This window comes from Anoplopoma fimbria, chromosome 13 (assembly GCF_027596085.1).
Source record: "Anoplopoma fimbria isolate UVic2021 breed Golden Eagle Sablefish chromosome 13, Afim_UVic_2022, whole genome shotgun sequence".
Lineage (NCBI taxonomy): Eukaryota > Metazoa > Chordata > Actinopteri > Perciformes > Anoplopomatidae > Anoplopoma > Anoplopoma fimbria.
Window position 1 is genome coordinate 11,571,853 of NC_072461.1, and position 27,627 is coordinate 11,599,479.

Sequence of the window (27,627 nt, forward strand, 5' to 3'; positions counted from 1 at the left end):
AGATTTGTTAGGAGTGAGAGGGGATAGAAAGATTTAATTTTTCAAAGGCAAAGGATCTTTGTCACAAATTGAATATAATTATGGTTATTACAAACATTTGCACTCACCAGTAAAGCCACATTGGCCCGGCTATCTTAGAGTGTCATCTGGACCTCAGTGAAAATAGTCCTCTAATTCTTTTTGGGCATCATAAGTATTTGTATTCACAGTAAGGCATGATTAGTAATTTCCAAAGTTGTCAAATGATTTCATAGTGAACAATTCTGCAAGTTGATATATAAAAATATGTTTTTTTCTGACCAACACTCCAAAACACTTCCAAACCTAAAAGCTAATTATACCATGCCTCAATACTACACTGGTTTGCAAGATGGCTAGTTAGCTAGCGAGCTTTCTAATTCCACAATGCTGATTACAGAAAATAAGCCGAACAAAGTTTTCAGGCGAGAGCAATGTGCTACGCTGTGAAGAGTGTTTGGATGAAGCATTAAGTTGTTGAATTTTACTCATTCATTCTGGCTTTCTACGCTAGGTAACGTTACTCCATCACTTGTTTCAGGCGCCGCGGAAACAACTTAACCTCAGTACCTTTACGACTCGCCTTAAATGGCAGTTAGCCGCCGTTAATAGTCACAATGGTAAAAATACACATAAAAATGGCCACCAATGTGACCATCCTTTTACGTTCTTTTGAATTACTACTCTTCCTCTATTTCTATGGCTAAAACGCTACATAGAGCTAAGAGTTACTAAAGGTGAACCCTTCCACATCGACAGTTATTTCATCCAATTGGTATTGTAAAAAAAAAAAGTTGCGATTGTAGCCGCTGTAATGGTCAAATTTCAGCCAAGTCTGCATTCCATTATCTTTAAAACAGTGGGGCGCTGGGACTGAACCATAAGAATGAGCCGAAGATAGTTGGGTTTGTCACTATGAATGACCACTCTCGCATTATGTAGTCTTTTGATCTATTATTAATACAAAAAATATTAAATAGTGCGGCTTCAAAGTCACAATTAAAGACAAAAAAACCTTTACATGAATCATTATACTTAAAAAAATGTATGTATAATGCTGATCTCATGACCTTAGAAATTAATTTACCCAAGGAGGAGCAGACTGAGAGGAGAATTGTCTTTACCCAATTAGCTGTGTGCTAATGTCATTGCCTTACCACGTAGCTGCCACATTCGACTCGTCTAACCTGCTCAGTCATTTCCCTCACACAAAATGAGTCGAAACTGATTGCCTTTTCGCCTTGTTTTCTAATACTGCATCTCTCCAACATCTGCCATTAAGCGAGCAGTTTGCTTCTTTACTCTGCCTTAAGGGGGTTTAGTGTAGTTTAGCACAACAGCGTTGGCCGCAACCGCCATAAAAAGAGCAGAAAAAGATAGACAGTGTGTGTCTTCCAGAGCGTGAGGTGATAAAATTTTGAAAAACCTTTTTCTGCCATGCAACAACGGCACCATCGATCGTGCGTCAGCTCAAGCCATGCCTCTTCCTGGAAATTCATTTCTGTGTTTGATGATTATAACTCACAACCATAGTGCTTTCCTCAGCAAACTCGCTATCTCTATGGCTATGACCTTGGTGGAGACACAGGATCCAAATCAATATCCACCTGCTCCAGCTCGGGACATATGTGAGGTTTCATTCACCTTCAAGGCAAGTTGATTGTGATAAACATGTACATCAGCAGATTCCAATTCCAGCGTATATGTGGTTATTTGGGGATATGAGCTCTTTACATGTGCAATGTGAATTTAACATTGTAAAGAATGTGAAGAAGTTACAGTGTTGACGTCGGGTCATTGATATCTACTAGTATTTTAACCGGCCTATCCTGTCTTGTAATACCACTTGTACCAATGTAGCGTCCAGTCGGTCCTCATGTTGAAGGTACAGGGTGTGTGTAGGTTATGATAGTTTAAGAAAACTACGTATTATAATTTTGTCCTCCCTGTCACCAAGCGGAAAGCATGCGGAAGCCCTGGAAGATAGACCTTCAGTTAGCGGTTAGCTGTAGCAACTCGCATTCTTCGCGAGCGCATACCCAAGCACTGAGGACTGATTCCGGGGGGACTGCCCCGGTCTTCCCTGCTTGACCAGCAAACATTTTGTTGCTGCATTTACACAGGTTAGACCCAGCGCCAGCCCGCTGTAACTCCCGTTGCTGGGGTTTGCGATGGCCTAATGGAGTTGCTGCAGCTAACGGCTAACTGAGGTCTTTCTCCAGGAGCTGCAAACCCTCTACCTTTGCCGGGGGGACAGCGGCAGTTTTTTTGTAACTGCCGCTTTAGGTCCAATAAAAGAACTATGAAAGCATACAGAATTTGTGCCACAAGAGACACACAGATGACTAACCTAAACTAGCTAGCTACCGTATTCTTGCTCTGGTGTTAATTAGGAGTTATTTTATTTTTTTATAACTGATTATTGTACATTGATATTGTTAGGACCAAGTAGTAGGGCTGAAATGCTGCCCCCCATTTGTTTGGAGCATGTTGCTTCATGTTACACATTGCACCTTTTTAAAGTGGGATTTCATGATTCTTGACATAGCAGTGAGTGTCCGCGACAGAGGCCAATTTATTGGTCACTTTCCTCTGTTAAAGTGTGACAGTGTCTCTAGGTGGAAAGAGCCCCAGACAATAAGCCTTCATTTAGTCCTTATACACGCGACCCAGATTTGGATACTGTACCAAAGAAGGCAAGCTGAGTTTTTGTCATGGGTGACCTACAAAACTAGGCAAGCTTGAAAGATTCTTCAGAAATGAGAAGAAAGCATGCGCATCCTATCAGACCTGTTTAACATACTGTCCTGGGACTTGAGTTGTGGTTGTAGTCGTTGAATATTTACAGCTTTTAACGCACCAAGGGGGGCATGCCGCTTCATTATTCAGTTTGTTTGTTGTCGAGTTATCAGGCGACCTGCTGCGCTGTCTGTTCACACTCACTGCTGCGATTATCTACTGATAATTAGCAGATCTTTCTTTTCCTTTCATTGACTGCATTTTGGTCTTTGGTTTTAATGAACCTACAACGAATTGCTGCTGATTTGGTTGTCTTTCTTTTCTGCCAAAACAAATAATGTTTCCAGTTGCACTTTCATGTCTATAATGCCATAGACACAAATACTTAGAATGCAAAATAATCTGCTTATAGCACTATATTTGAAGTTTTAAGCACTCCATATCTATTTACAACCATTATCATAACACATTATAAAGCATTAAAAAGGACTTATAAGGTCAAGTATCATAAAAATTCCCATAGTTGTAATACATTATAATGTTATAATATATTAAAAAAATTCCACTACAGCAAGAGAGGAGATGATAGACGCTTATGCCAGAGAAGCTGTTGACCGACCACTGATCTTTACGTAGCCAGCAGCAAGTCGCTCAAAGGGACTGAAAAGTCGTAACTATTCATAAAACTTTTTGTTGGCCTGCATTTCTTCCGTGCATCCCTTGTGTTTTGTCTTATCATTTTTCCATAGCCTATTTTGCAGATGCCCTGTTGAATGAATGACCTGAGCCCAAATGGCACAAGATTTAAAGATATGATTGGGCCAGCCAATTAAGAAAATCAAAACAATGAGATCTACCTGTTTTATGGGGTGGTGAGATATAAAAAAAAAAGACAGTTGGTAAATTGCTCGGTGCCAGATGGCCAGTCCAGCCCTGCTACCAATATTTCTTTTCCTTTCATTAAAAGCACTGACAGCACATATAGGTTTTGCTTTTAAATGACCACACATGCTGTGGATAACACTTGCCTTTCTTTGGTGCCAAAACAAATTGCATTTCCTCTACAGAACGGCTGCACAGATAACCTCTGCTTCCCCAGTGATTTTTCTTGGATCTGCCATATAGTAATCCCAGAAAAGGTGAACCACAGTAACGATTGTGTTTGGCAGCATTGGGCCCTGGCTGACTTGGAAAGAAAGTTGTCTTCAGACCTCTCCAGACAGAAAAGTCTGTCCATCAATCTCTCAACCAACTGAAAGTAAAACCTGTGTCTAAAAGGAGGAAAGGATCACGCTGCTAAAGTAATCATCCAACAGGGATCGATTTATTTCCATTTAAACAGCGCTGTTCAAATGCACAGTTAATGCTAAGATGGAATACGATCTTTGCGAGCCATGTTGGGCTGAAGATATTCAGTAATTTATGGGGATTTGTGCTGACTGGACTGCCTGGTTTGACTCTTATCTTGATCCCCTTGGTCTTTCTTTGTGTGAAATAAATGTGTTCTCTTGGTTTTCCCCAAAGATTAAGGTTCTAGACTTGCACAACATTGAAGCTAAAGAAAGGGACATGCTGGAAAAACACTTTTATTGGTATTGGTATTGGTGCATCCCTAATTTGGATGCTTGTCCATGCAAACCGTTTGACATTTCTCTAATCTGGGACTGTGATCCTAATTTAAATAAATAGTTTTATTTGCTTAAACTTGACCAAAACTCAACCATCTAAGAGACAGATCAGAAAACTATCATATGAACCATTTAAAATGAATTTTTCAAGGCAGTGAAAACGGGGGCAACAGATCAGAAAAAAGAAATAACGGTCAATTTTAAATTGGAAATTATACATTTTATTAAAATTTTCAGCCTTCCTCCGTGTTTCAACGTGGGAGTGTCGGCAAATTTTATAGACTGTCCAGGTGTACCCCTTTTTTCGCCCAATGCCAGTTGGGATCTGCTCAAGCCCCCCACAAAACTGAACAGGATTAGCTGTTACAGATGATGAATGGATGGATGGATATTTTGGCCCAGTTGCTTGGAAAATATGTTGGCATTATACGTTTCTGCAAACAAATACGTTAAATGTTTATGCCTTAGGGCAAGTATCATAGTACAAGGTGCGACCGTTGCAGACGTTACGTGGTATAATAACAACTATAACAATGGGTACTTAGTTAGGTTAAGTTGTTATGTTGCGCTGTAACTCAACATTGAAATGTTATTATTTTTAGACAAGCCATGATCTTTTTCTAATCTCTACCAAATACTTTTGTTTCATTAATTTAACCAATCGTTTCACAATGTTTATGAAGATTTTTTTTGGCTAAGAAATGTTGACCTTCAGCATATCTGTGGATTTGCAGAAACATGTAATGCCATCCATTTTTTCTACCGACTGGGTTGTAGATTTTCGTTTTAATATTTTTTTTTGTGAATTTGGTTGTCATGACGACCACAATACATTGTTTTGGGGGGTTTGGGGAGGGTTACATTTAGAGTCAGGTCACGGTTTAAGTTTGGCTGTTTGATTGGCGGACCATGTCACTTTAATCCCAAAACAACAACACCATAAAATTAATTTAACATTCTTGACAGCGAGAGACCTAATCACTTTTGAAATTAACGCCAACTGGATCTTTCAAGCTCTCCACTGTGTGAGGTATAAAACTTCGAGTGTTTCGGTCATTTAGATCAGTTGCACCGAATGTGTGTGTGTGTGCCAGCAGGTTTCTCTTGGTAAAGAAATCGCCTCACATTCGACCACAAGACGGGCAACAAGCTTTGTGGCTGTTTGAGAAGCTAACTATACAGCAAAACCAAATGAGGGAATAACAAAGCAGCAGCAGTCAGATTGTATCAAGTCTGTGTCTACAGTGCCAGCAACCAGCGGCATTAGCATAGTGCCAGGGCCACAGGGTGCTCATGAAGGAAGTCCAAACAGGGGGATCAGCCCAGTGTTTCTCAGCGTCACACTCAGATTCTCTTATTGTGATTGTTCTGCTTCATATAAAAGAGTAGTAGATGGCATCTAAGAGGAGAAAAAGGTAAAATTAGATTTCTTCTCAGAGTTTGTGGAACTCTCTTCTCTTCATCTATTTCAGAATAAAGCCGAGTTTTGCCAGAGCCACAGATTCTCAAACAAAGCGCGCTTTGGTCTCTCAGGGTTTGCCTCGCTCAGAGGTCCATGTGGAGAGCAGCCAGCCTTCAAAGTGAGAAAGCCAACCATCCGCCCAGAACTAAAACCTTAGCAGCAACTCAAAGCAATTTTCTGGCTATTTTGTTGATTTAATCCCTAGTTTGTGATGCTTGGGCACAGCGGTGTGACTGCATTGGTGTGCGCGCGGATGTGCATGTGTGACATGAGACGGAGGGTGGCGGGGGTGGGATGGACCCCTGAGGGCCCAGATCCTCAGCGCTGCGATCAGCAAGCCACATTAGCACTTATACAGTCTACCCATCATGGAGGCGCTCATCCCTGCCTTCTCTAATCAGGGGGCTGGGGGGGATGCAGGGTGCATGTGTGTGTGCGGTGAAGCGGTGGGATCCCTCCAAGCTGAGCTCATCTGTCAGCTTGCCTAATCACGTGTCAGGCCGGGATGAGGAGACCGAGCACCTCTTGCTGGAATATTACCTGCTGACTGTCAGCCTCCCTGTTCCCGCACACATGAAAATGGCCGGCAAAGACGGCCCATGTTTTTTACTGCATCCACATCAGCGTCACTAAGTCAGGCATAGCAAAGAAAATGAAACCCCTTTATACATATTCCACTGCAGGGTTTGGAATATGCTATTTGTGCATAGCCAGATATTTTCCTGTTGGCTGCTTACAGCTGCTATTAACCTTTAGAGCAGCCAAAGCACACATTGGGTTTTATTAGAGACAGGAAATGATTGGTGTCTGCATCTCTGACAAGGTGGGCTAAAAATGGTATTATGTAAACTCAGGCTGAGCCAGACACGTTGCATGCATGGAATTTTTATGGATCATTTTGTTCTCCCTTTTGGTTGCAGAACTGACATCCCAAGGTTTTTTTATGTTTGTCTCTCAGCATCTTTCAGCATATAAAACCAATAGACACTGGATTATTAGAGGAACAAAAGGCATACCTGTAACCAACCCGTATATTTAATTTACCAAAAAGCAAGAAAGAACACCAGGTCTTAAGGCTGGCTTTCATGCCAAAACTTTTTTTCCAATGAACATAATTTCCCATAAAAGGAAACCCAGTGGCTGTGTGGAGAGCAGTCTGGGAATGCTGACCTGGCTGTTTGCAGGTAGGAGGGAAGTTTGTGCAGAGCTCTGTGCTTTACAGGAAGCCCACAGATGGTCTAACCATACACCGGTATTAATCTGTCAGCTTGGGTTGCGGCCTTGACTGCAGAGAAAAAAAGACGGAGGAGGCTCCCCACCATGCAGGTGTTGCTGGGGCTTAATGTGGCCGGATAAAATTGGCCTCAGATCGCCATGGTCACACGCAGCCGCTGCGGTGGCTGTTGCTCCCTGGCCCTCGGAGGAATTGTGAGAAGAATGTCATCTGCTAAGTGTGTGTCTGCTCCTCTAAGAGCAGAGGGGGCTAAAATGGGTCAGGGGCAGCAACAGGAGTGGACGTGGTCTTTTGTTGGGGGCGAAATAAGAAGGTTAATTGCTTTTCAGTGGGATACTATAATATTTCAGTCCAGCTTTGGCCCCCAAGTGTGCATGTATGTGTGGTGGGAGACCGTTAATGAATGTATCCTGAATGGAAAGGGCAAACCATTAATATGAAAATCCATCAGAATTCTGCATACATTTCTATGTGATGTAGGTGTAAAGACAATAAAATGAACTATGTGACAACGTTATGTGCCTGGAAAGAAGAGACCTTGTTAATTTTTCCCTTCTCTCTGTAATATCTTTCACACTAGGACAAGAACACCTATTTGATCCCTGAATAGTCTGCACTCAGCTGCTTCTTCCTCAGTGTCAACGTGTCGTCATGGGGACTAAAGGCTTCCTCTTCGGCTGCTTGACCGTGGCCCTGCTCCTCGAGCTCTCCAGTGCCGGTCTAGTCAAGAAAGTCATCCGCCATCGTAGGGAGGCTCTGTCGCCTATGAAAACCCAGGAGAACCTCACCCTGCCCCACCCGGACCAGCCGGTTGTGTTCAACCACGTCTACAACATCAACGTCCCCACCACGTCCCTCTGCTCCGTGGACCTCGATTCGCCCGGCGACTCCGAGCTAAAACACAAGAGCTCCCCCGTGGACATGCAGAACACCGAGCACATGGAGCACACGGTGGACGGCGACAATCAGATTGTCAATCAGATTGTCTTCACCCACCGCATCAATATCCCCAAGCAGGCATGCGGCTGCAACAACCAGCTGCCAGGCATCAAGGATATCCTGAACAGGCTGGAGATGCTGGAATCAGAGCTGTCTAGTCTGAGAGAGCAGTGCAGCAGTGGGACGGGCTGCTGTGGAGCTCAGGTTACAGGTTGGTCTATGCCTTTCACTCTATGTGCTGTTGTAATGTAATGAATGTGCTGTAATGGCAGTTTGTCTAGTTTACTATACAGAAGTACTTCCAGTTTGTGAACAGAAAGGTCATGAACATGAATTTTAGATAATAAATGCAGCACAGTATTAAAAGCTGGCCACGGCAATCATTTTTAAAAGACCATAGTCCATTAACTACACATTGGCTGTGTCACATTTATCATCCTGCCTTGTAGTCATACAACAAGTTCTCAATCCCAACTCATCAAATACAGACGCTTGGTCAGCACCCCGAGGCAATCTATAGGGTCTGTATGAGATGCTTTGAACTGTCGGCAATTAAAACCCATCATCATTATTAGACAGTCAAAACAACTGGCGTAGTATACGGAGTGGCAAAGTCCACAGGCAAGAGGGGAGGTTGGATTGGTCAAACAAACACAACACTTTCACCCAGGAGGCGGCTGTTCGTGTCCCGTGTGAAACCAAGTCAACGTTGATCTATTAAATAACTTTTGATGCGTAAACTCCGTACTTCAAAAAAGTTATTTTAACCAAAACCACAATCTTTTCCTAAACCTTAGCAAGTAGTTTTTTTTAAAGTAAACCTTTAAACTGACTAAACCTCCGTGATAGGGGTTGATTTGAAAAGACACTATGCATGTAACAAATGGAAACTGACATACCATACCTGATGCTAGAAGGGAACCCAGAGCATCACCATTTGAAGCGTAGAGGCACTGACCAGGCGTCGTTATTTGACAAGTTGGGAGTGAATGTGTTGGTAAAGACATCAAAATGTATCAAATTTACATGATACAGTGAATATTTTGTCATTATTATATATTGTCAGTGACATTGTTGTCGAATACTGATGCACCTGTGGGCATACTTTTTTGAAAACTCACAGTTTCTGCTTTAAAGGACCTGATGATTTATTACAATTCAATGTAGAAGAGGGGACGCTTTAATACAATCAAACAGATTCTCATGATCTTTTTCAAGCTCAAGGCTTATCTCCTGTCAACACTGGAATTTAAACATCATTGTCAATGCAAAGCCTATTAGCATCCGACTGTTATGGGTTGTCAGAGCACCCATGCACGCATCATCAAGTTTGGAAACATTCACCCTGAAAAGAAGATTTCCAGTTGCTGTAAATACATTTTATGGATTGATGAACTTGACTGAATCCAATGGCAACCTGGAAGAAAAGATGCAGTCAAAAATGTATTTTATATTTTTACAAAAGGCGGTACAAATTACAAAGTGCTGCTGGAGAAGATGCCGAAGAGTGCCTCAGGTCCAATAAATGCTATGGATTCGCCCAGTTTGCATTTACAATGTCTCTCAAACATGTCTAATTCTCACCTTTGCTTGAAGGGACAGTTGTCCTCTTGTTATATGATAATAGAGTGCTGCAGGGATGACGTATTTTTTGAGGGCAATCTGAAAGTTAGTATTGCACTGATTCCCTCGACAAGAAGCCAATTGGACATTTTTACATTGGATTTTGGATTATTGCAGGAACTATGTGGCAAACAAATGTTTATGATACTACGACTTGATGAGGTTTTTCGTTACCATTTAGCAAATAGGTAGCAACCGCCTTTTTTAAGACAGTAAGAGCTTCAAAATTCACAAGAGGGATATTTACCAGAAGGGCATAAATCCTGACACATTTTGGGGTTTTAGGACTCATTCCTGAAGCACTGTGTTAGACAAGTTGTCTTGGATATGCAGCCATACTTTGTGTATGCATGCACACATTGTTTTACGGAGTGATTTGTGATTACATACCTTTACAATATTTTCCTTTTTCTTTGTTGCCCTCCCCAAGGTGAAGTTTCAACAAAGCCCTACTGTAATGGCCGTGGAAACTGGAGCACCGACACCTGCAGCTGCGTGTGTGAACCTGGATGGAAAGGACCCAACTGCACCGATGCAGAATGCCCCAACGACTGCCAGGACCAGGGCCGCTGTGTGGATGGCAAATGTGAGTGCTTTGAGGGCTTCGGTGGCGACGACTGCGGTATTGAGCTCTGTCTGCTGGACTGCGGTGACTATGGCCACTGTGTCGAAGGGTCCTGCCTCTGCGAGGAGGGCTTCATCGGTCAGGACTGCGCCCAGACCAACTGCCTCAACAACTGCCTGGGACGTGGACGCTGCGTGGACGACGAGTGTGTTTGCGATGAGCCGTGGACAGGCTTCGACTGCTCCGAACTCATCTGTCCTAACGACTGCTATGACCGCGGACGCTGCACCAACGGCACCTGCTACTGCGACGAGGGCTTCACCGGAGAAGACTGCGGTGAGCTCACTTGCCCTGGCAACTGTAACAACCGTGGCATGTGTGTGAATGGCCAGTGTGTGTGCCAGATGGGCTACAGTGGAGACGATTGCTCGAAGCTCACCTGTCCCAAGAACTGCAACGAGAGAGGCCATTGCTTCAACGGGAAGTGCATCTGTGATCCAGGATTTGAGGGTGTAGATTGCTCCATCCTCTCATGCCCTGACAACTGCAGCGACAAGGGCCAGTGCATTGACGGAGAATGTGTATGTGACCTTGGATACCAAGGCGAAGACTGTGGCGAGCTCTCTTGCCCTAACAATTGCCAGGACCGTGGCCGCTGCGTCAACGGACAGTGCATGTGTAACAAAGGCTTCGCCGGAGAGGACTGCAGCATCAAGACCTGTCCAAAAGCCTGCATGGGCCGCGGAGAGTGCGTGGACGGCAAGTGCGTTTGCTTTGTTGGTTTTACTGGGAAAGACTGCGGCGAGCTGACCTGCCCCAATGACTGCTTGGACCGCGGTCACTGTGAGAACGGACAATGTGTTTGTCACAAGGGTTTCACTGGTGAGGACTGCAGTGAGAAGACCTGTCCCAAGAACTGTCTAGACAGAGGTTACTGCGTCGATGGCGACTGTGTGTGTTATGAAGGTTTCACCGGGCCGGACTGCTCCGTGCTGACCTGCCCGAATGACTGCCAGAACCAGGGAAGCTGTGAGAACGGAGTGTGCGTTTGCAACGAGGGCTTCATTGGAGAGGACTGCTCTGAGGGTAAGCAAGACCATTTAATAGAATTCATTCTCAAGATTATTTAGACCATACAGTCTACTTTATTGTACTACCAGTAAGGCTTGTGCCGAGAGGGAAAGTGAGTTTCTCTAAATAATTCATATTAAGATTGAATATCAACATTATGAATAAAGCTTCGAACTACTAGGGTACAGCCATAGTTATGGATATGATTTGGATATATCAAAGTTAAGATAATAATATTAAAGGTAACACAATGCTTTGACATTGTCGCAATAAGCAAGGACACCAAGATTTTAATGAATGGGGAGACATTGCTTTTATATCAATAGTTTTTAATGTTAAGATCATTTAAATCTAATGTTCACACTTGTACACATTTGTATTCATGTAACCTGGAAGAAGCATTCTCAAGTTCTACAAATAGGGCTCTAAAGCTGCCACTTCGGGGCACAACCTGCCTGTTTACACATCCACCACACATGTAACAACATGACTGCAGGGTGAGGTTCTCCTGGGTTTTCGTAGGCAACAGAGCCTCTCTACGGTGGCCGATGATCATCTTGACCAGGCCAACGGTGGAGACGACAGACTATTCCTCCTCCTCCACCTGGTCACCTGAATGTAGAAGTCCAATATTCAATCTCTGTTTTAGCTCTGTTTTGTTCTCCACCAACGCCTGAAGAAAATATCCGCCTCTTAAGCGACTAAATGTCCCACCTCGTCTCCAGCTAGTCTCTTACTTTGTCTATGTTTGGTGCTGGGAGGTAGCGTACATTGGAATTTTTGACCTCTTTTTTTTGCTGTAAACGGCTTGACTTGGGTGATCATTTAGCAAAACATGAAACAGTATTTTTACAAACTCAATTCAAATTGAAATCTATAAACAAACATTAGAGTGTCAGTTTTTCTTTCCTCGTCTACAGAAACACTTTTTTATATCATTTATTTACTTCCATTTTCACTTGATGGTACAAATAAGGCCGGTCTCTATTTCTACATATGAATGAAATAGGTTTCCATTTAATGTAATTGGCAAATGGTGACCAGTTTCGATTCTCCATTAAAACTGACAACAGTGAATTGACGATTTGGTTTATATTGCTTCGCGTATTTCTGTATAATCACATGGAAAAATGTTAAATTGTAGTTTTAGAAACTGCTTATTGGAAATCTGCCCTTGGCCATGGGTAAGGGGTGACTTTACAACGAGAGAAAGAAGCGTTACAGCTGGAACAAATCGTGTGCAACTTACAGCAGGGTCCACCAGTGGGGCATAGGCTTTCACCATTGCGTTCCCTTATTCTGCGACAGATACTCTTTAACATTAATATTTTAATAACTCATTTTATACATAAGCCTTCAGTGAGCTTTACACTATAATATCAACATGGCTTTGAATCCTTTACTCAGTCTTCAGATTATATTTATACATATTTTCTAGACAAAGTCACTTCAATCCAAATACTGGAGGCATCAACTCCATGTTATCTTACCTCTTTTTTCAAAATGTCACAACATGTTCAGCAAGTTAATTCATCTGTCCATAGGCACATTTCTAAACCATACAGATCTTGGAGAAAACTCCCATGACAATGTTACTAACATTTAAGAAAAACCCTGAATACAAATCACTGATTTCTAGTGTCTGTCCATAGTCTCTCCACCCAAGGACTTGAAAGTAGTTGAGGTCACCCCAGAGACGGTGGACCTATCCTGGGAGAATGAGATGCGTGTGACCGAGTATCTGATCACCTACGCCCCGACGGCACCTGGAGGTCTGGAGCTGGACACGCGGGTGCCCGGGGACCAGAAGATGACCACTATTCGGGAGCTTGAGCCTGGCGTAGAGTACCTGATCAGCGTCTATGCTGTGCTCAACAACAAGAGGAGTCTTCCTGTCAGCGCTCGGGTCGCTACACGTAAGTCAATCTCCTCTGTGGCACTTAACGAAATGCAGAGTATGAATCTAGATGAAATGTAGTAATAGTTTGGTTGTCTCCTAGATCTGCCTGAGCCTGAGGGGCTCAAGTTCAAGTCAGTGCGGGAGACGTCAGTTGAGGTGCAGTGGGACCCGTTGGACGTTCCCTTCGATAGCTGGAACCTCATCTTCAGGAACACAGTGAGTCCTGCTAATATGTAAATTTTACTTCTGCATTCTAGGAGGTGGTTGACCTCTAGAGTATACCTCAGCCTTCCCCATTATGCACATTTTCCTCTGGTAGAAACCATGAACGATCCACTGCAGACCCCCCTACTTCAAATTCAATAATTGCCTAATGTGCATACATGAGGATCATGGTGGGCTTCCTGTGGAAAATGGTTCAGCTCAGCCAGGATGCAAAAACAAGCCAGTTAGCATGTCTTGACAGCTCAGATTGCCATACATTTTCTTTGTGTACCACTTTATTTTCTCATTGAAGTGCTCATGGAAACATTTCCTAGCAGTGCTACTGGGATCTACTCAAAGCCACACTCTATTAAACGGAGTCCCCTGTCAGCGCTTAAGTCCAAAACACCACCCAGAGCGCCATTATGTATGATTAGCAGTCCCGTCCCCCCCCCTCCTCCTACTCCACACATTATGCCAGGGCTAGTCTTTGTAGTGGTTGATGGTGTTTCTCGGTACTGGCAGAAAGAGGAAGATGGTGAGATTCTTAACTCCCTCGGCCGTCCAGAGACCACCTTTGAGCAGTCGGGCCTGGGCCCCGGCCAGGAGTACGAGGTCAAGCTGGAGGTGGTGAAGAACAACAAGCGTGGACCGCCTGCCTCGCAGAACGTCGTCACAAGTGAGTGTTACACATTCACACCGCTAACCGGCTTATCAGTCTTTTGTTTTAACTGGAATGGTTTCACTCCAGCAGAATGTACATCTTCCTTGATGGTATAAATGGTATGTTCTCGACTGCTGGTCTGCCATAGCTTGTCAGTTTTGATGCAGACTTTGCCCATCATCACACGTATTTCACACAGAAATGTATCATACTATGGAGGGATGGATTCTAGATTCTTAAATCTGCACTTCTTCAAATAATCATAAATTCAAACCACATTTCCCAAAGAATAAGCATCAACTCCTTTTCACCATTCTGACCCAGTGATGATTGGAGTGTGATTTTCCAGAAATGATATACATTATACTTTGAGCCGTCAAAGTATAATGCAAAAACATGGTTGTCACCTTGATACCTTTGCGTAGGTTCATTGGTTTCAATATGTCTGGGTTATCTATCTTGCAGCCTCCAACAGTGTATTGAAAGCAACCCAACGTGTCAGCCCTGACTGATTAGCTCATTAGATTTCATTGCATTGTTGTGATTTAGACGGGGTAGTAAAAACTGATATGGATTTCCCGCCCTGTTGGCAAGCTGTGAGGTGGCTCCATAGCTGCATCGGGGCTATAAAGCCCAATGGCTTGTAACACTCTGAGGAACTCAAGCCTTGGGATCAATACAAATAGAGAAAACGTTTAATTTGTGGCTTCACCTGCCAGCCCAACCACCAACCACCGCACTATTTTTAGGTGTCTTTTAGGTGTTTAATCGGGGGGCAGCTCAAAACACTTCTCCATTTCTTGATGGAGTTGTTAAATGTTTATTTTCTTTAAAAAGGTACAGTCTTAGTGGCTGTAAGTCCCGGGAGACTTCTGTTTCAACAGAGCATATTCAACAGGCGCAAGTTTAATAAATGGCAGCTCCATCCAGCAGTGGGTCAGGCCACTTCATTCTTTATTTATGGTGCGAAAATGGTTCGCTCTTTGCCAGGATAAACAGAAGCATGCATGGAAGGGCCATTAGAGGCCTATCGTGACCGTTGCTTATACACTCAGCAGTAAGAGCAGGGCTGGTAAATTACAGCTGGAGCACATTAAAGTGTTTTTTGTTACATTTCTTCAGTGTCATCTACAGTGTAACGACAGAAAAGGAAGTGCAGTTATAAAGCCTGCTATATTTTATTTTGATGGCTGGATCCCTTATTCTTATGAGTAGCACACACTGTTCTAAACTCTAAAATCCCCATTATATTGATTATTTAAACTGGAAGGTGACTTCCTTGGGAGAAAAGTCCAATTGAAGGTCATATTGATCTCAAATTGGAGATACAATCGTACAGCAGCATATTGATAACAAGAAAATTGTTTCAACTTAATCCCTTTAATGCTATCAAGAAATATATAGCCTCAACATATAGTCTTAGAAAAGAACAATATGTGAAAAGGAAGGGTTGTAAGGTCTTTACTGCTGATAGAGAGGGATACTTGGTCGGATGCTGATGAGAGAGAGGCTGCTGAGATGAATGCGCATTTAAAGAAATAGTTCATCATTGTGGGAATGCGCTCTCGCTGCCCAATACTTAGTTGAGAAGATTGATAGCACCCTCATATCTTTGCGCTAAGCTACGCAAACCATCTCCTGCCTCCAGCTTCATATCAAAAACACACATATGAGAGTGCTATTGATTTTCCTCCTGTAATCACAACAGCATGATGTATTCTGTTTCCCCTACATACCAACTTGTTGATGCTTCTTTTTTTAAGGAGATATTTCAATTTTGTGTAATGACGAGAATGTTCTGTGATAACAAAATGAAGTGAGATGGTGTTAAGACAAGAAATGGCAAAAACTGAATCATTTTTAATGTATTGAAAACGTTTCAATTTTCTTTATAATATTCAAAATCTTGTTATAATGTGATCATCTTTCATTATTTTTTCTAAAAGAGAACATTTGTTTTTATGGTGGCAGCAATACTCTGCAGTGAAAATGAATGTTGTTAGTGTGTTTGTGGTAAAGAATTTAGCCATTTTTCACATTGACATTGACACACATTCATGTTGTGATCACAAAACATTCCCCTCATTACACAAAATGAACATATCTACTAAAACAAGAAGCAACAACAAGTTGGTATGTAGTTATAACAAGGACCTCCATATGGTGTTAAATGGGGAAACAGAACACATCATAATGAGGTGATTACACATTGACATTGATGTGAAAATTGGGCAAGTACTCTTTATTGGTTTAAGTAAATTTTTATTTAAATATTTTCAAGAAAAAAGTCAAAAAGAATGAATGATGAACTTTTATTATACCCACGGTTTATGCATGCACTCGTTTGCACACATATGTATGCCCACGTGTCAGCACTACTTGAATTATGAGGTTCAGAGTTCTCTGTGTCACTCAGGCTCTCTTAATGTCTCCCATTACACCGGATGGGGGCGCGTACTGTGGAATTTGCATGCTGAGGGGCTAATTGTGTGAAGCTAGTACCTCCGATCTCCCCTCTCTCCTCCCCTCCAACCAACCCTATATGTGTGGGAGGCACCAGTCAGTCAAGCAGTCAGGCTCAGAGGGACGGCGGCCTCCCAGGAGAATGGTATCGTGACACCCGAACGGCACCCTCGCATCGTCCTCACAAGACAAATCTGTGTTAAGCCCAAATGCAGATTCTTCACTTTATCAGCCCGGCGCAGAAGGTTGACTTTGCTAAAGTTGCTTACGTGTGACAAATCAATTTCAGCGCCGGTGAAAAGGCGCCCTTCATGGCAGAGGGATTTGATCTGGAAATAGGCTGAATAGCCTCATAAATGCAAAAGGGCTGTCATATTTTCTGCACCTGCATTATTGAAATGAATGTATCCATGCATATAACACTCCTCCCCACACAACCCTCCATTCTTCCTACCTTCATGGTCCTTAAGGGGTTAAATCAATCAATCAATCAATCAATCAATCAATCAATCAATCAATCAATCAATCAATCAATCAATCAATCCAATCCATCCATCCATCCATCCATCCATCCATCCATCCATCCATCAATCAATCTAACGGGCAATGCCTTGTTTCACGCTTGCAAATGATATGGTTAACGATTGGTACGTTTTAGGCAACAAAACTACTTGGTTAAGGTAACGAGACAACTTAATGTAACAACAAAATGTAACAATGTAACCTAACAACGTCACCTAACAATGTAATGTAACAACGTAATGTAACGACATACCAAGGTAACAATGTAACAAGGTAACAAGGTAACAATGTAACTGAAGAATAAAACGGAACAATGTTACATAACAATGTAATGAAACAATGTAATGTTACAACGTAACATAACAACGCCACGGAACAACGGAACGCAAAGACTTAACGCAACAACTTAACATAACATCACAATATAATGTAGCAACGTAGCCTACCAACTTAAAATAACAACTGTTACAATAAAACTAACAATTGACTGAAAGCAGATTTTCTTTCGGAATGTTAAAAAGCGTAGCAACGTTACGTTAAAAGCATAAAAGTCAATGTTGACTGTCGGTTTCACAAAGGAAACAGCCGTGTCCTGGGTGAAAGTCCTGTTTGTTTGACCCATCCACCACCACTCCCCACCCGTCCTTAGTGGACTTTCACTCTTATAATTATACACGTAACTTTTACTTAAGGTTACTCATTGTATTATGTCACTTGCTAGGACCAAAAGTAAAGAAAAATTGACATTCATCATAACCATGGTTTGCAGAAATATACCATACCAACAATTCATTGCTGAGCTTAAAATGTCTACTTCTACTGTTCACATATTCTAGCTGAAAAGAGATACAATTGAGACACAAGCACGTCAATTCCACAGTAATGTCTGCCATGCTAGTGTGTTAGATAGAGCATGACCCTTATTATAACATATTGGTGTATTGGGCCATCTCCGTCATATCAGTAAGATTATCGCTAAAAATGTCCTGGAAAAGTCCCGTAAAATAATGTGAACCCTGGCACAATGCATTGCGCCTACAAGATATGAGGGGGGATTTATAAAGGGCACGACTCTTAAATTTTCATTACTGGAAAATATCTTGTTATCTCTTTTGGTCCCTCAAACATCATGTACAGTTTAATCCACAGATGAGTGCAATAAGCACACACTCTCTCTCTCTCTGGGTTGTTAAAAGTCATTAAGAGAAATGTCGCAAAGGGAAGGGGGTGGGGGGCAGTTTTTCCATTAAGTTGTCCAACGCAATGTTTTTCACAAGTTCTTAAGGATTAGCTATTCAGCAGATTGAACTGTTTTGCCCAACCCTTAATGGCACCGAAAAATGTGAACAGAATGAAATTAAGCAAAACAGTGGTGGTGTAGGTTACACATATTCTAGCTGAAAAGAGATACAATTGAGACACAAGCACGTCAATTCCACAGTAATGTCTGCCATGCTAGTGTGTTAGATAGAGCATGACCCTTATTTCACACTACAGTATGTGAGGCAACCAGTAACTATATGTTTCACTAATGGTGGTCTTCTTGATACTGCTAAAAATAAGAGAGCAGTTACTCACTGGTGAACTGTGATGTGTGTTCAGACAGAACATGTACAGTCTGTGTTTATTCATGCCAAACAGCCATAATACTGAATGTACAGACCTTAGCAGTAAGGGATTCTGGTACTTATTGGTAGCTTGTATATGTTTATTTCATGTTATAATATAAGATAAAGCAGACAAATAACTAACGTTGTGTACATCAAACTTAAACAAAATCTTTACGTAAACAGGGCACATGACTGTGAGATATTAGACATATCTAGAATTAAACTTCTTCTAGTCTTTGGACATTTAAATACTTCTAATGTAAATGGGAGAGCCAATCCACACTTAGCAAACCGATCAGTTGTGCATCCAAACAGAAGGACATTGGAGTTAACAGCTGTCACTGTGTTACCCCTTTCCTCTCCAGTGATCGATGCCCCCAGCCAGGTGGATGTGCGCGACGTGACGGACACCACGGCCCTGGTGACCTGGTTCCAGCCCGTGGCTGAGGTGGACAGGGTCAGCGTCTCTTACGGGCCCAACTCCAACCCCTCTGATCGCACCGTGGTGGAGCTCTCCTCCACTGAAACCCAGTACCACCTGGGAGGCCTCAGCCCCGACACCCAGTACGAGGTGTCCCTGTTGGCCCGGAAGGGAGAGCGGACCAGCATTCCCGTCTACGAGTCTTTCCTCACAGGTGAGACTGAAATGATGATTTGATGTGTGAACCAGTCAAAAATGAGATCTACACATACTTTACTTATGGCTGTAAGTTAATGAGGGGGTATATCCTGCTGGTTTGTGTTCCTTGAGGGACAAATATCCTCCCAAGTATCGCATAATGAAAAAAATCCCCCCCAACGTCAGTCTCAAGGCTTGGTCTGTCTCTGTGTTGTAGACCTGGACGCCCCCAGAGACCTGCAGACTGTGGAGCTGACGGATGAGAGCATCACTCTTGAGTGGAAGAACAGCCAAGCGCCGGTGGAAAACTACCGCATCAAGTACGGACCTCTGTCTGGGGGTGAGCACGGAGAGCTGCTCTTCACACCGGGACCCAAGGACACCACCCAGGCCAAGATCACCGGTACCGGATCCCAAAGCCACCCACACACATACACACCGACACACACTCAAACATCCATTCAGGCTAATATTACTACTTTTAACACATACATTTCAGACACAGACACCTGTGTTATGCGCTACTTTACAAGTGTAACCTTAGTCCTCTTACCAGTTTTCCAAAGTCCTGTCAGTTATCATGGATATACATTATATATCATGGCGTTATATATCCCTGTGGGCCCAAATTGAAGGGCTCTATTTAAAGAATCTATGGTTCAAGTGCATTTAGGGCGCCTCCAACTCCACGTCTGTTAGTTAAACCACTTATATTCTGGGCTCAAGGTTAGGGGTGATGGCGCAAAGGGGTTTAATTTAGTCTGTTGATTAATCATAGGTGTGCTTTGGGCGTACCATGAATTCAATCAGAGTCATCTCCCAAATTCCCTTTGAAAGCCAGGTGGGCCTGACCTCTGCATCTGCTGTCTCCCAAACCTCTGTTCCCATCAATGACTCTGTTTAAGAGCGTATGAGCAAATGCACTGATAACCTATTTAACTGAATGGGAACATAGCATTGAATGTAGCATAACAGGTGAACTGCTGCCCGCTGCTGTGCTTCGCTTAGCACTGGGTGTAAGATACAGCTCTGTGTGTCCTTAGGTACAACACTGAATCAGAAAGACTTGTGGGTTGCCAGGTTCCACAAAGCTTCCATCAAAAATTTGGACACAAGCACCTAATTTCTGTTCAGACATTTGTGATTATCTCAACACAATTCATTAGGAGAGCATGCATGACCAGTGCCAGTGGGCAGACATGTTTTAGACTGGTATGTGTCAGCGTTGAAGGGATTTTGCAGTTACATGAAGTTTGATTAATTTGTGACGCTTGACTAAACACCATGCACAGAGCAATAAGGCGAGGACAAGTTCTGATGGCAGCTAATAGAAAACAACCAAATCCTGCTGAGCTAAACAAGCAGTTTCAGCGTTTTTATTCTTTATTCTGTTGGTCCATTACCACTTTGTATCCAAGTGACACTGAAGCTGAAAGGCCTCTGTGTGAAAAAACAACAACACAGTGTTAAGTGTTTATTCTCCTAATTGTTTTGGCCAAGTGTTTGTGGTGTTTTCCCCGTTAAACGGTCAGTGTTATATTCAGCCTGTTCATTTTCCAGAATGGGCTGCCTTTGTTTTGTGTCGTGAAATGTTTGCCCGTCTACAAAAGGCTCACTTTATTAGAAACCACCCGAGGGTAGGTGATGGGGGGGGGGGTCTGGCATTCAGACTTTAAATGGAATAACACTGCCGCTTGTTTCCCTGTGAGATCTTCGCTCAAACGTTTTCATCTATCTGCACCGCTGACATTATAAAGCCATGCTTTGAGGCGGATGTGTCTGTTTTTTTTCTTTCCCCCTGTTTGTTTCCACACTGTGGTCTGCGGCATGGCAGGATTAGACACCATGAGAAACAAAAAAAAAAAAAGCTTCCAAAAACGGGCTAATAGTGTCTTTGTCTGGCCCAATTCTTTGTCCTTGGGAGGCCCGTCCCGTGGAAATAAAGCACAGTGTCCATTGAGCCGACGTCCCACTCTGCTCCAAACACACACACACACACACACACACACACACACAAACACGCATCAGCACTTCTTTCACACAGTTATTATCTGTAATTGCCTTCACGCTCGTGATTTTATTGATAATGAGTTTCCCGGGCATTAGGTGTAATTTCATGCTGCAAGACTGTGCGTGTGATGACCTCTGTGGGAGTTAATAAAGGAATTAGAGGCCGAGAGAGGGCTTAATTGTGGAGACCAAAGGGCCTCCATAGCCCGCTGTATCATAGCAAGTAGTGTTCCTGGTCTGCCACAAGGGCCCTATAGATCCATCAATGCAAATGCAGCACTGATGTTCCGCAGCGAGCGAAGGCTTAACCGTGAAATACAATTAGTCTACAATCCATTGTGCAACCAAGCCACATGAGAGTGTTTTTCTGTGTTTGCCATAGGCACTGGAGGCATTAGCCAAAACAGCTGGCCACTTGACTGCAGAGCCTCCCCGTCGTTCGCTTGATGACACCTCGGTGGATTTGAACAAATGGAAAATATGACGTTGCTTTTTTATTTCTGTATCACAGTGGTTTTTCATTTCACCTCCTGTCTTGCAGGCCTGAGACCTGGCACCGAGTACGGGATGGGTGTGACCGCGGTGACGGACGAGCGGGAGAGTCTGCCGGCGACCACTAACGCAGTGACTGGTGAGATAAAATCACATTCTACATGTGTCTTTTACTTCATCCACACCGACCCGGGATTCAATTTGCGTCCAGTGGCGTCTTTCTGTTGACTCCCAATCGAGGTGCTTTGCATTAAGCCAGAAAATACAGTCTCAGTATGGCATCAAACAAAAGCACCAATGTTTAACACAATAAGGTCTCAATCTAAATATTTTTCAGGCAAGGCAACCATGCCAAGATGGTGATTATGAAAAGATGGTCCCACAAGTCTTCCAGTCTTTTAACAAAATCTGCCTCCCCACTACTAAACTAGACACTTCTAAATTATAACTAGAAGATATCATCATTAAATAGTTGAACTTATTTTATGATTTATAGGTTTTACTGAAATGTTATGTTTACATTTGTAAAAACATTTCTAAAACAAAAATTGAAAAAAGTAGTAACATAAACTTATAAATGTGTAATTTAGATGTTTTATTTCCACTTGTCTGAAAGAAGACATGTTGTAGTGTCTCGCCTTAATATCTTTTCCACTAATCTAATATATAAATTATCTAATTTCCTCCTCACATTTCTACCCAGGAGGATTTTTTTGTTGTGTCATAATTTCATAGAGTCAAATTCTTTGGTGCTTTTCTTTCCACAGTTTTTCATTTCATCAGAATATTCTGTCAATCGAACATATTTTTCCAGTTCTTTGTTGCCTTATCTTTAGTTATTAAGTATAACAAGTACAATACAGCTGTCTCTGCCTATGCAGCCACGGTGGCTTTTGCTGCTTCAGCTGCAGAACTGCCCAGTTCTTCTTGTCTTTTTTTAATTAAAACATGGGACATAAAACAAACTACTGTGAGACAGGAGACACAATCGTTTCACAAGAGAGTGTATTGATTGACAATCAAGAGTAGCAAAAGAGAAATTCATATAAAACTGTCTCAGATAATGGCTTCAAGGTTGGTCCTGGACAACTTCCATTCACAACCTCTCCTCTACCCCCCTAATTAGCCTTGGACGCTCCCAAGGACCTAACCGTTGCAGAGGTGACAGAGACCACCATGATGCTGGAGTGGAAACGCCCCCTGGCCAAATTGGACACCTTCAGGCTGATTTATGTGTCAGCTGACGGCCACAGGGTTGAGGAGGTGGTCCTGGGCAGCTCCGAGTCCCACATCCTGAGGGGCCTTACGCCCGGCATGCTGTACACCATCAGTATCATCGCGGAAAGGGGCCGCAGGACCAGCGCCCCCACCATCATCTCGGCACCTACAGGTCAGCATGCTCAAAAACAAGGTCCCTGATTATGGCTAGTAAGCAGTAATGCCTAGATTTTATAGAGTGTCTGAAATGTCTGGGAGGAAACAGTGGAGAGCAGGGGAGTAGGTTTTTGGCACAAATGTCTGGAGGTTTATGGTTGGCATTTATTCCAACATGAAAACACTGACATTTCAGATTTGGCCATTTTGTGCGCAATCTCAGCAAATCCCTAGTTTTAAATCGCTGATCCACCCAATCTACAAAACCTTAATTTCTCACTTACTTTAAGTGGTAGCCACGCAGATAGTTTTGAATCTCTAGAAACACTGTCCTGGTTATTCTAACCCAACGACTCTTGCCTTTGACAGTTTTCAGTGGAACTATTTTCCTATGAGGACAAACAAAAGTATAATCTATGGATTGTCCAATATAACCTCCCTGGATGGAATAATGTCTTTACTGTATTGGTCTTACGACTACATATGATACGGAAAGGGTCTTTCGGAGGGACGATCCGCTAAGGATGATCCCCAATTCTGCAGTTCCGCTCAGCTCAACTAACAGCCCAGTTAGCAGGAAACAAATGTTGGCACGAGTGATTGGCAGAGCAAGTGACATAGTATATACAGTAACGTTATTGAAGGTATAATGAATAGAAGAGGCTGGAAAGTCCACTAGCGATGGATGATAGCGTCGGTGGGTGGGTCTAACAAACAGGACTTTCACCCAGGAGACTGCTGATCGAGTCCTGTGTGAAACCAAAACTAAATTATGACTTACCATTTGTTACGTAACGTAACCAAGTAGTTTGTTGTCTAAACCTAACCAATCGTTTCACAACGTTAGCCACGTGGCACTGTGTGTTTAAGAGGCTGATATGATAAGTAATTTTGGTTTAGACATATCACGTGTTTCTCAGAAATGCACAATGCCAACATTTTTTCTGATGACTGGGTTACTACAAAGCATTTTAAATTGGAGCAAGACTCACCGCTTAATCCACAGCATGAAGTGTTTTGAGCGAAAAACCTCTGATAAACCTTAATGATAGCTACCTGCCCAACACCAGACAGTGAACATAGTGGCGCATTTAGCAGCTAAAGAACTGGACGTCTGGCCAAAAAGAGCTGGTAGGAGAGTGAATAATGGACTTATATTGTCAGTTTTTTTAGAAAATTCATTCTAATGCTGCTTTTTGTCTGTTGGATCTGTTGGCCAGTACGTTTGCCCTATCAACTTTATACTGCCATAATATACCGAATGTATGTTATTTCTAGCTTGTGTGAAATTCTGCCTCCATGTCACTAAAACCCCTGAAAACTGATATTTACGACTTAATACATCTCCATCCATCTTCCGTAACCGCTTATCCAGTTAAGGGTCGCGGTGGTGCTGGAGCCGATCCCAGCTGTCAATGGGCAAAGGCAGGGTACACCCTGGACAGGTCGCCAGCCTATCACAGGGCTGACATATAGAGACAGACAACCACTCACGCTCACATTCACACCTACGGGCAATTTCAGAGTCACCAATTAACCTAAGCTGCATGTCTTTGGACTGTGGGAGGAAGCCGGAGAACCCGGAGAGAACCCACGCTGACACGGGGAGAACATGCAAACTCCACACAGAAGGTTGTCTAGCCCGGGAATTGAACCCGGGCCCCTCTTGCTGTGAGGCGACAGTGCTAACCACTACACCACCGTGCAGCCAGCACAAAAAATGTTAATGCTGCTTTGGGGTTTAGCGGTGCAAGCCCACAGGGTAATGAAAGGAACTGGTCTTTCCTTCATCCAAGACATGGTCAAACCTTAGACTCAGACAGGACCAATGTGCTCTTTACCCTGGACGATTGGCTGCCCCGTTACTCCTTTACCCTGTGGTCTTATCAAGCACCTTCTAGATCTCACCCACACAAGTAAAAACATCTCAAAATCTGGTCAAATTAAAACAAAATCTAATCTGCGTGGTTTATCAACGCTAGAGGAAAGTCAGCATTTTTTGGAATGCTTGGGTAAACTGAAGGCCAAAAACAAAGCAGATAGGTGGTAAAGTTTAGTATCCGTAAAATGTGTCTGAGATAGAGGCTCCTCTGAATGTAGCAAACTGTTTCCATGAGGTTCTTTAGCTGGTGGTGGAGGGTTAGAGAATAACCATAGGTACATTTTTTCTATCCTTCAGTACTGCAGCCAAACCGAAGCAATGAATTGAATTCATTGTTAGCTTCTCAATGTTAGTCACTCTGTCTCTCTACCCCTCCTCCACTCCCCTCCCGCCCCGCCAAGGCTCATTTATAGCATGTGGGATTATTTTTCCCACATGCTATTTTTCCCCCTGTTTTTTCAAACCAAAACAAGAAGACACAAACGAAGTGATTGTGGCATATTTCTTATGCCGCGGTCGGGCTGCCTCCAAGCAAAACATTTTGAAAGTAAATCCTCCAGTTATGCAACGAGTGCCTATTAAATTGCATGGCTCCGGGCAAAAATCGATACGGCATGAGGGAAAAAGTTGGTGAACTTCGGAAAAACTGTCTTTTGTTGCATTTTAGTGAATGCACGCTGCCAAGAAGAACGGAATACAGACTGTTTGTGTGTGTGTGTGTGTGTGTGTGTGTGTGTGTGTGTGTGTGTGTGTGTGTGTTTGTGTGTGGGGGTGTGTGGGGATGTGAGTGGGTGAGTGGGTGAGTGTGCACATGCACGCGTCCACTTGTCTGTTTGCTCATGTGTGGGACATATGATTGGCTAAAAAGACTGAGATAGAGTGTTTGTGTGTGTGGAGGGTGTGTGTGTGAGTGTTTATGGGGGGGAGGCTGGCGGTTTGTATGGACATGTGCGCAGCCAGCACAATGTTCATTCATGTGATAATTGTTGGCGTGAGCCCCGCTCCCCTCTGGTTTTGTGCTATTTGACCACGATGAACTGTGGGTCTGTCAGATAAAAGGCCACATGCTGGGACTCCTGTTAAAACATTGTCTCCGAAATCAGCAGCCCTCTAATCCTCAGCCTAGGACCGATCAGCGGCCTTTATCGGCTCCAGACACGTAGCGCAAACACAGATCACACTCGTTTTACAGGAGGAATTGGGGGGGGGGAGCAGGGTGAGACCCCCAAGGTAAGGGTTCTACTAGTATCCGATAATCACAGGAAGGGTCACGAGAGCTTGTTTTTTCAAGGGTTTCAGAAGAGCTGTTTGGAATCAATACCAAGCTGAAATGGGCTTCTGAAATCTGAGATACCAAATGAAAGACGCAGGGACAAACTCATGTGATTCAAACACGGAAATCTGGAAACCAAAACCAGGATTATCATAATTTACACTAATCATCTGACTGGGAGAGTTCAGCTCTGGGAACAATGACAACAGACCTGTGGAATTGATAACGATTTATTGTCCCAACATTCAGTGCCTGTATTTGTACAAACTAAGAAATTGAACAAACATGTTTGCCTGCTGTTGCTCATTACATTGATAAAAACAAAAAAAGGAGTCTTAAACTGGTAACAGCTGTGCAATGAGACTCATAGACCCCTTTTACAGCCAACTTCATCAAAAATATGCTCCTGTGTGTTGGCAACAAAAGTGGCATTTTGCCAAAGCTAATTTATTCTGCCCACTCACAATAGTACATGGATCTGGAAAGTCAATTTGTTTAGGTTGAACTTGCAATATTTAGATGGTAAATGCTCTTGTTTAGCTCGACAAGCTATCTTCTGTTGACAAACTTTGTACATCATCATTGTCTACAAACTGTAAAATGGTCTTCATATGGTGTATATTTGATCCGCAGCAACAAACACGAATGTCGGTCAATTTACCCAACGATTGCCATCATTATTATGGGTCGTCTTACTTCAAAAGACGATAGTGCATGAGCAACCGATTCTCTGAGAAAACAGAGTACATGATGCATGACAAAGTGAGATCATTGTCCTGCATGCACAAACGGATTGATTCTCACCCTAAAGACGGCATGAATAAAGTGTGGATCAAATGGCAGATATCAGCATGAGAAGGCGATATCTCAGGGGACCATTTGATTTAGTCATGACACACATCTTCAACTGCATGTGACAACCAGAACTGCAGCTAGCCCTCAAGGGTTGGTTCTTTCAAAATACCAAAAAAGTTAATAAAAATAAAAATTCTGATTAGCCAAAGTGGTTTTAGAGTAACAGCTGCCTCCAAGAATTTCGGCCTTTACCACAATAAAAGGGTGATGGATCAAATTTTGTTTGTGCTACTTACACAGCGTTGAAAAAGGACATTTTGAAAACTAAACAGCTGCGTCTTTTTACAGAAACAAAAAACTGCCCATTTAACCAAAAGAACTTGGTGTTTTTTTTAAGAAAGACGACTTTCTACCCAAGAGAAAGTTTGAGGAACATGTTTGTTAGCATGTTTCTGTAAAGAGAGGTTGCTGTTTGATGTTTTAAATGTAATTTATAATGTTTAATGTAAGTACTGCAAATGAAAGTCCATTCACTTCCAT

At 42.8% G+C, this 27,627-nt stretch overlaps 1 protein-coding gene across 1 annotated transcript in view; it reads left to right on the forward strand.

Moving 5' to 3' along the window:
- The first annotated feature begins 7,669 nt into the window (after positions 1-7,669).
- The window catches only part of tncb (tenascin Cb), a 38,308-nt gene continuing 18,350 nt past the window's right edge, over positions 7,670-27,627 (forward strand). The window contains exons 1-9 of the mRNA XM_054611070.1: positions 7,670-8,231; positions 10,074-11,294; positions 12,932-13,195; positions 13,280-13,395; positions 13,909-14,062; positions 19,008-19,277; positions 19,479-19,664; positions 21,813-21,902; positions 22,890-23,153. Coding sequence (XP_054467045.1) covers positions 7,733-8,231; positions 10,074-11,294; positions 12,932-13,195; positions 13,280-13,395; positions 13,909-14,062; positions 19,008-19,277; positions 19,479-19,664; positions 21,813-21,902; positions 22,890-23,153 — 3,064 coding nt within the window. The 5' untranslated portion in view covers positions 7,670-7,732. The remainder of the gene's footprint in view (positions 8,232-10,073; positions 11,295-12,931; positions 13,196-13,279; positions 13,396-13,908; positions 14,063-19,007; positions 19,278-19,478; positions 19,665-21,812; positions 21,903-22,889; positions 23,154-27,627) is intronic.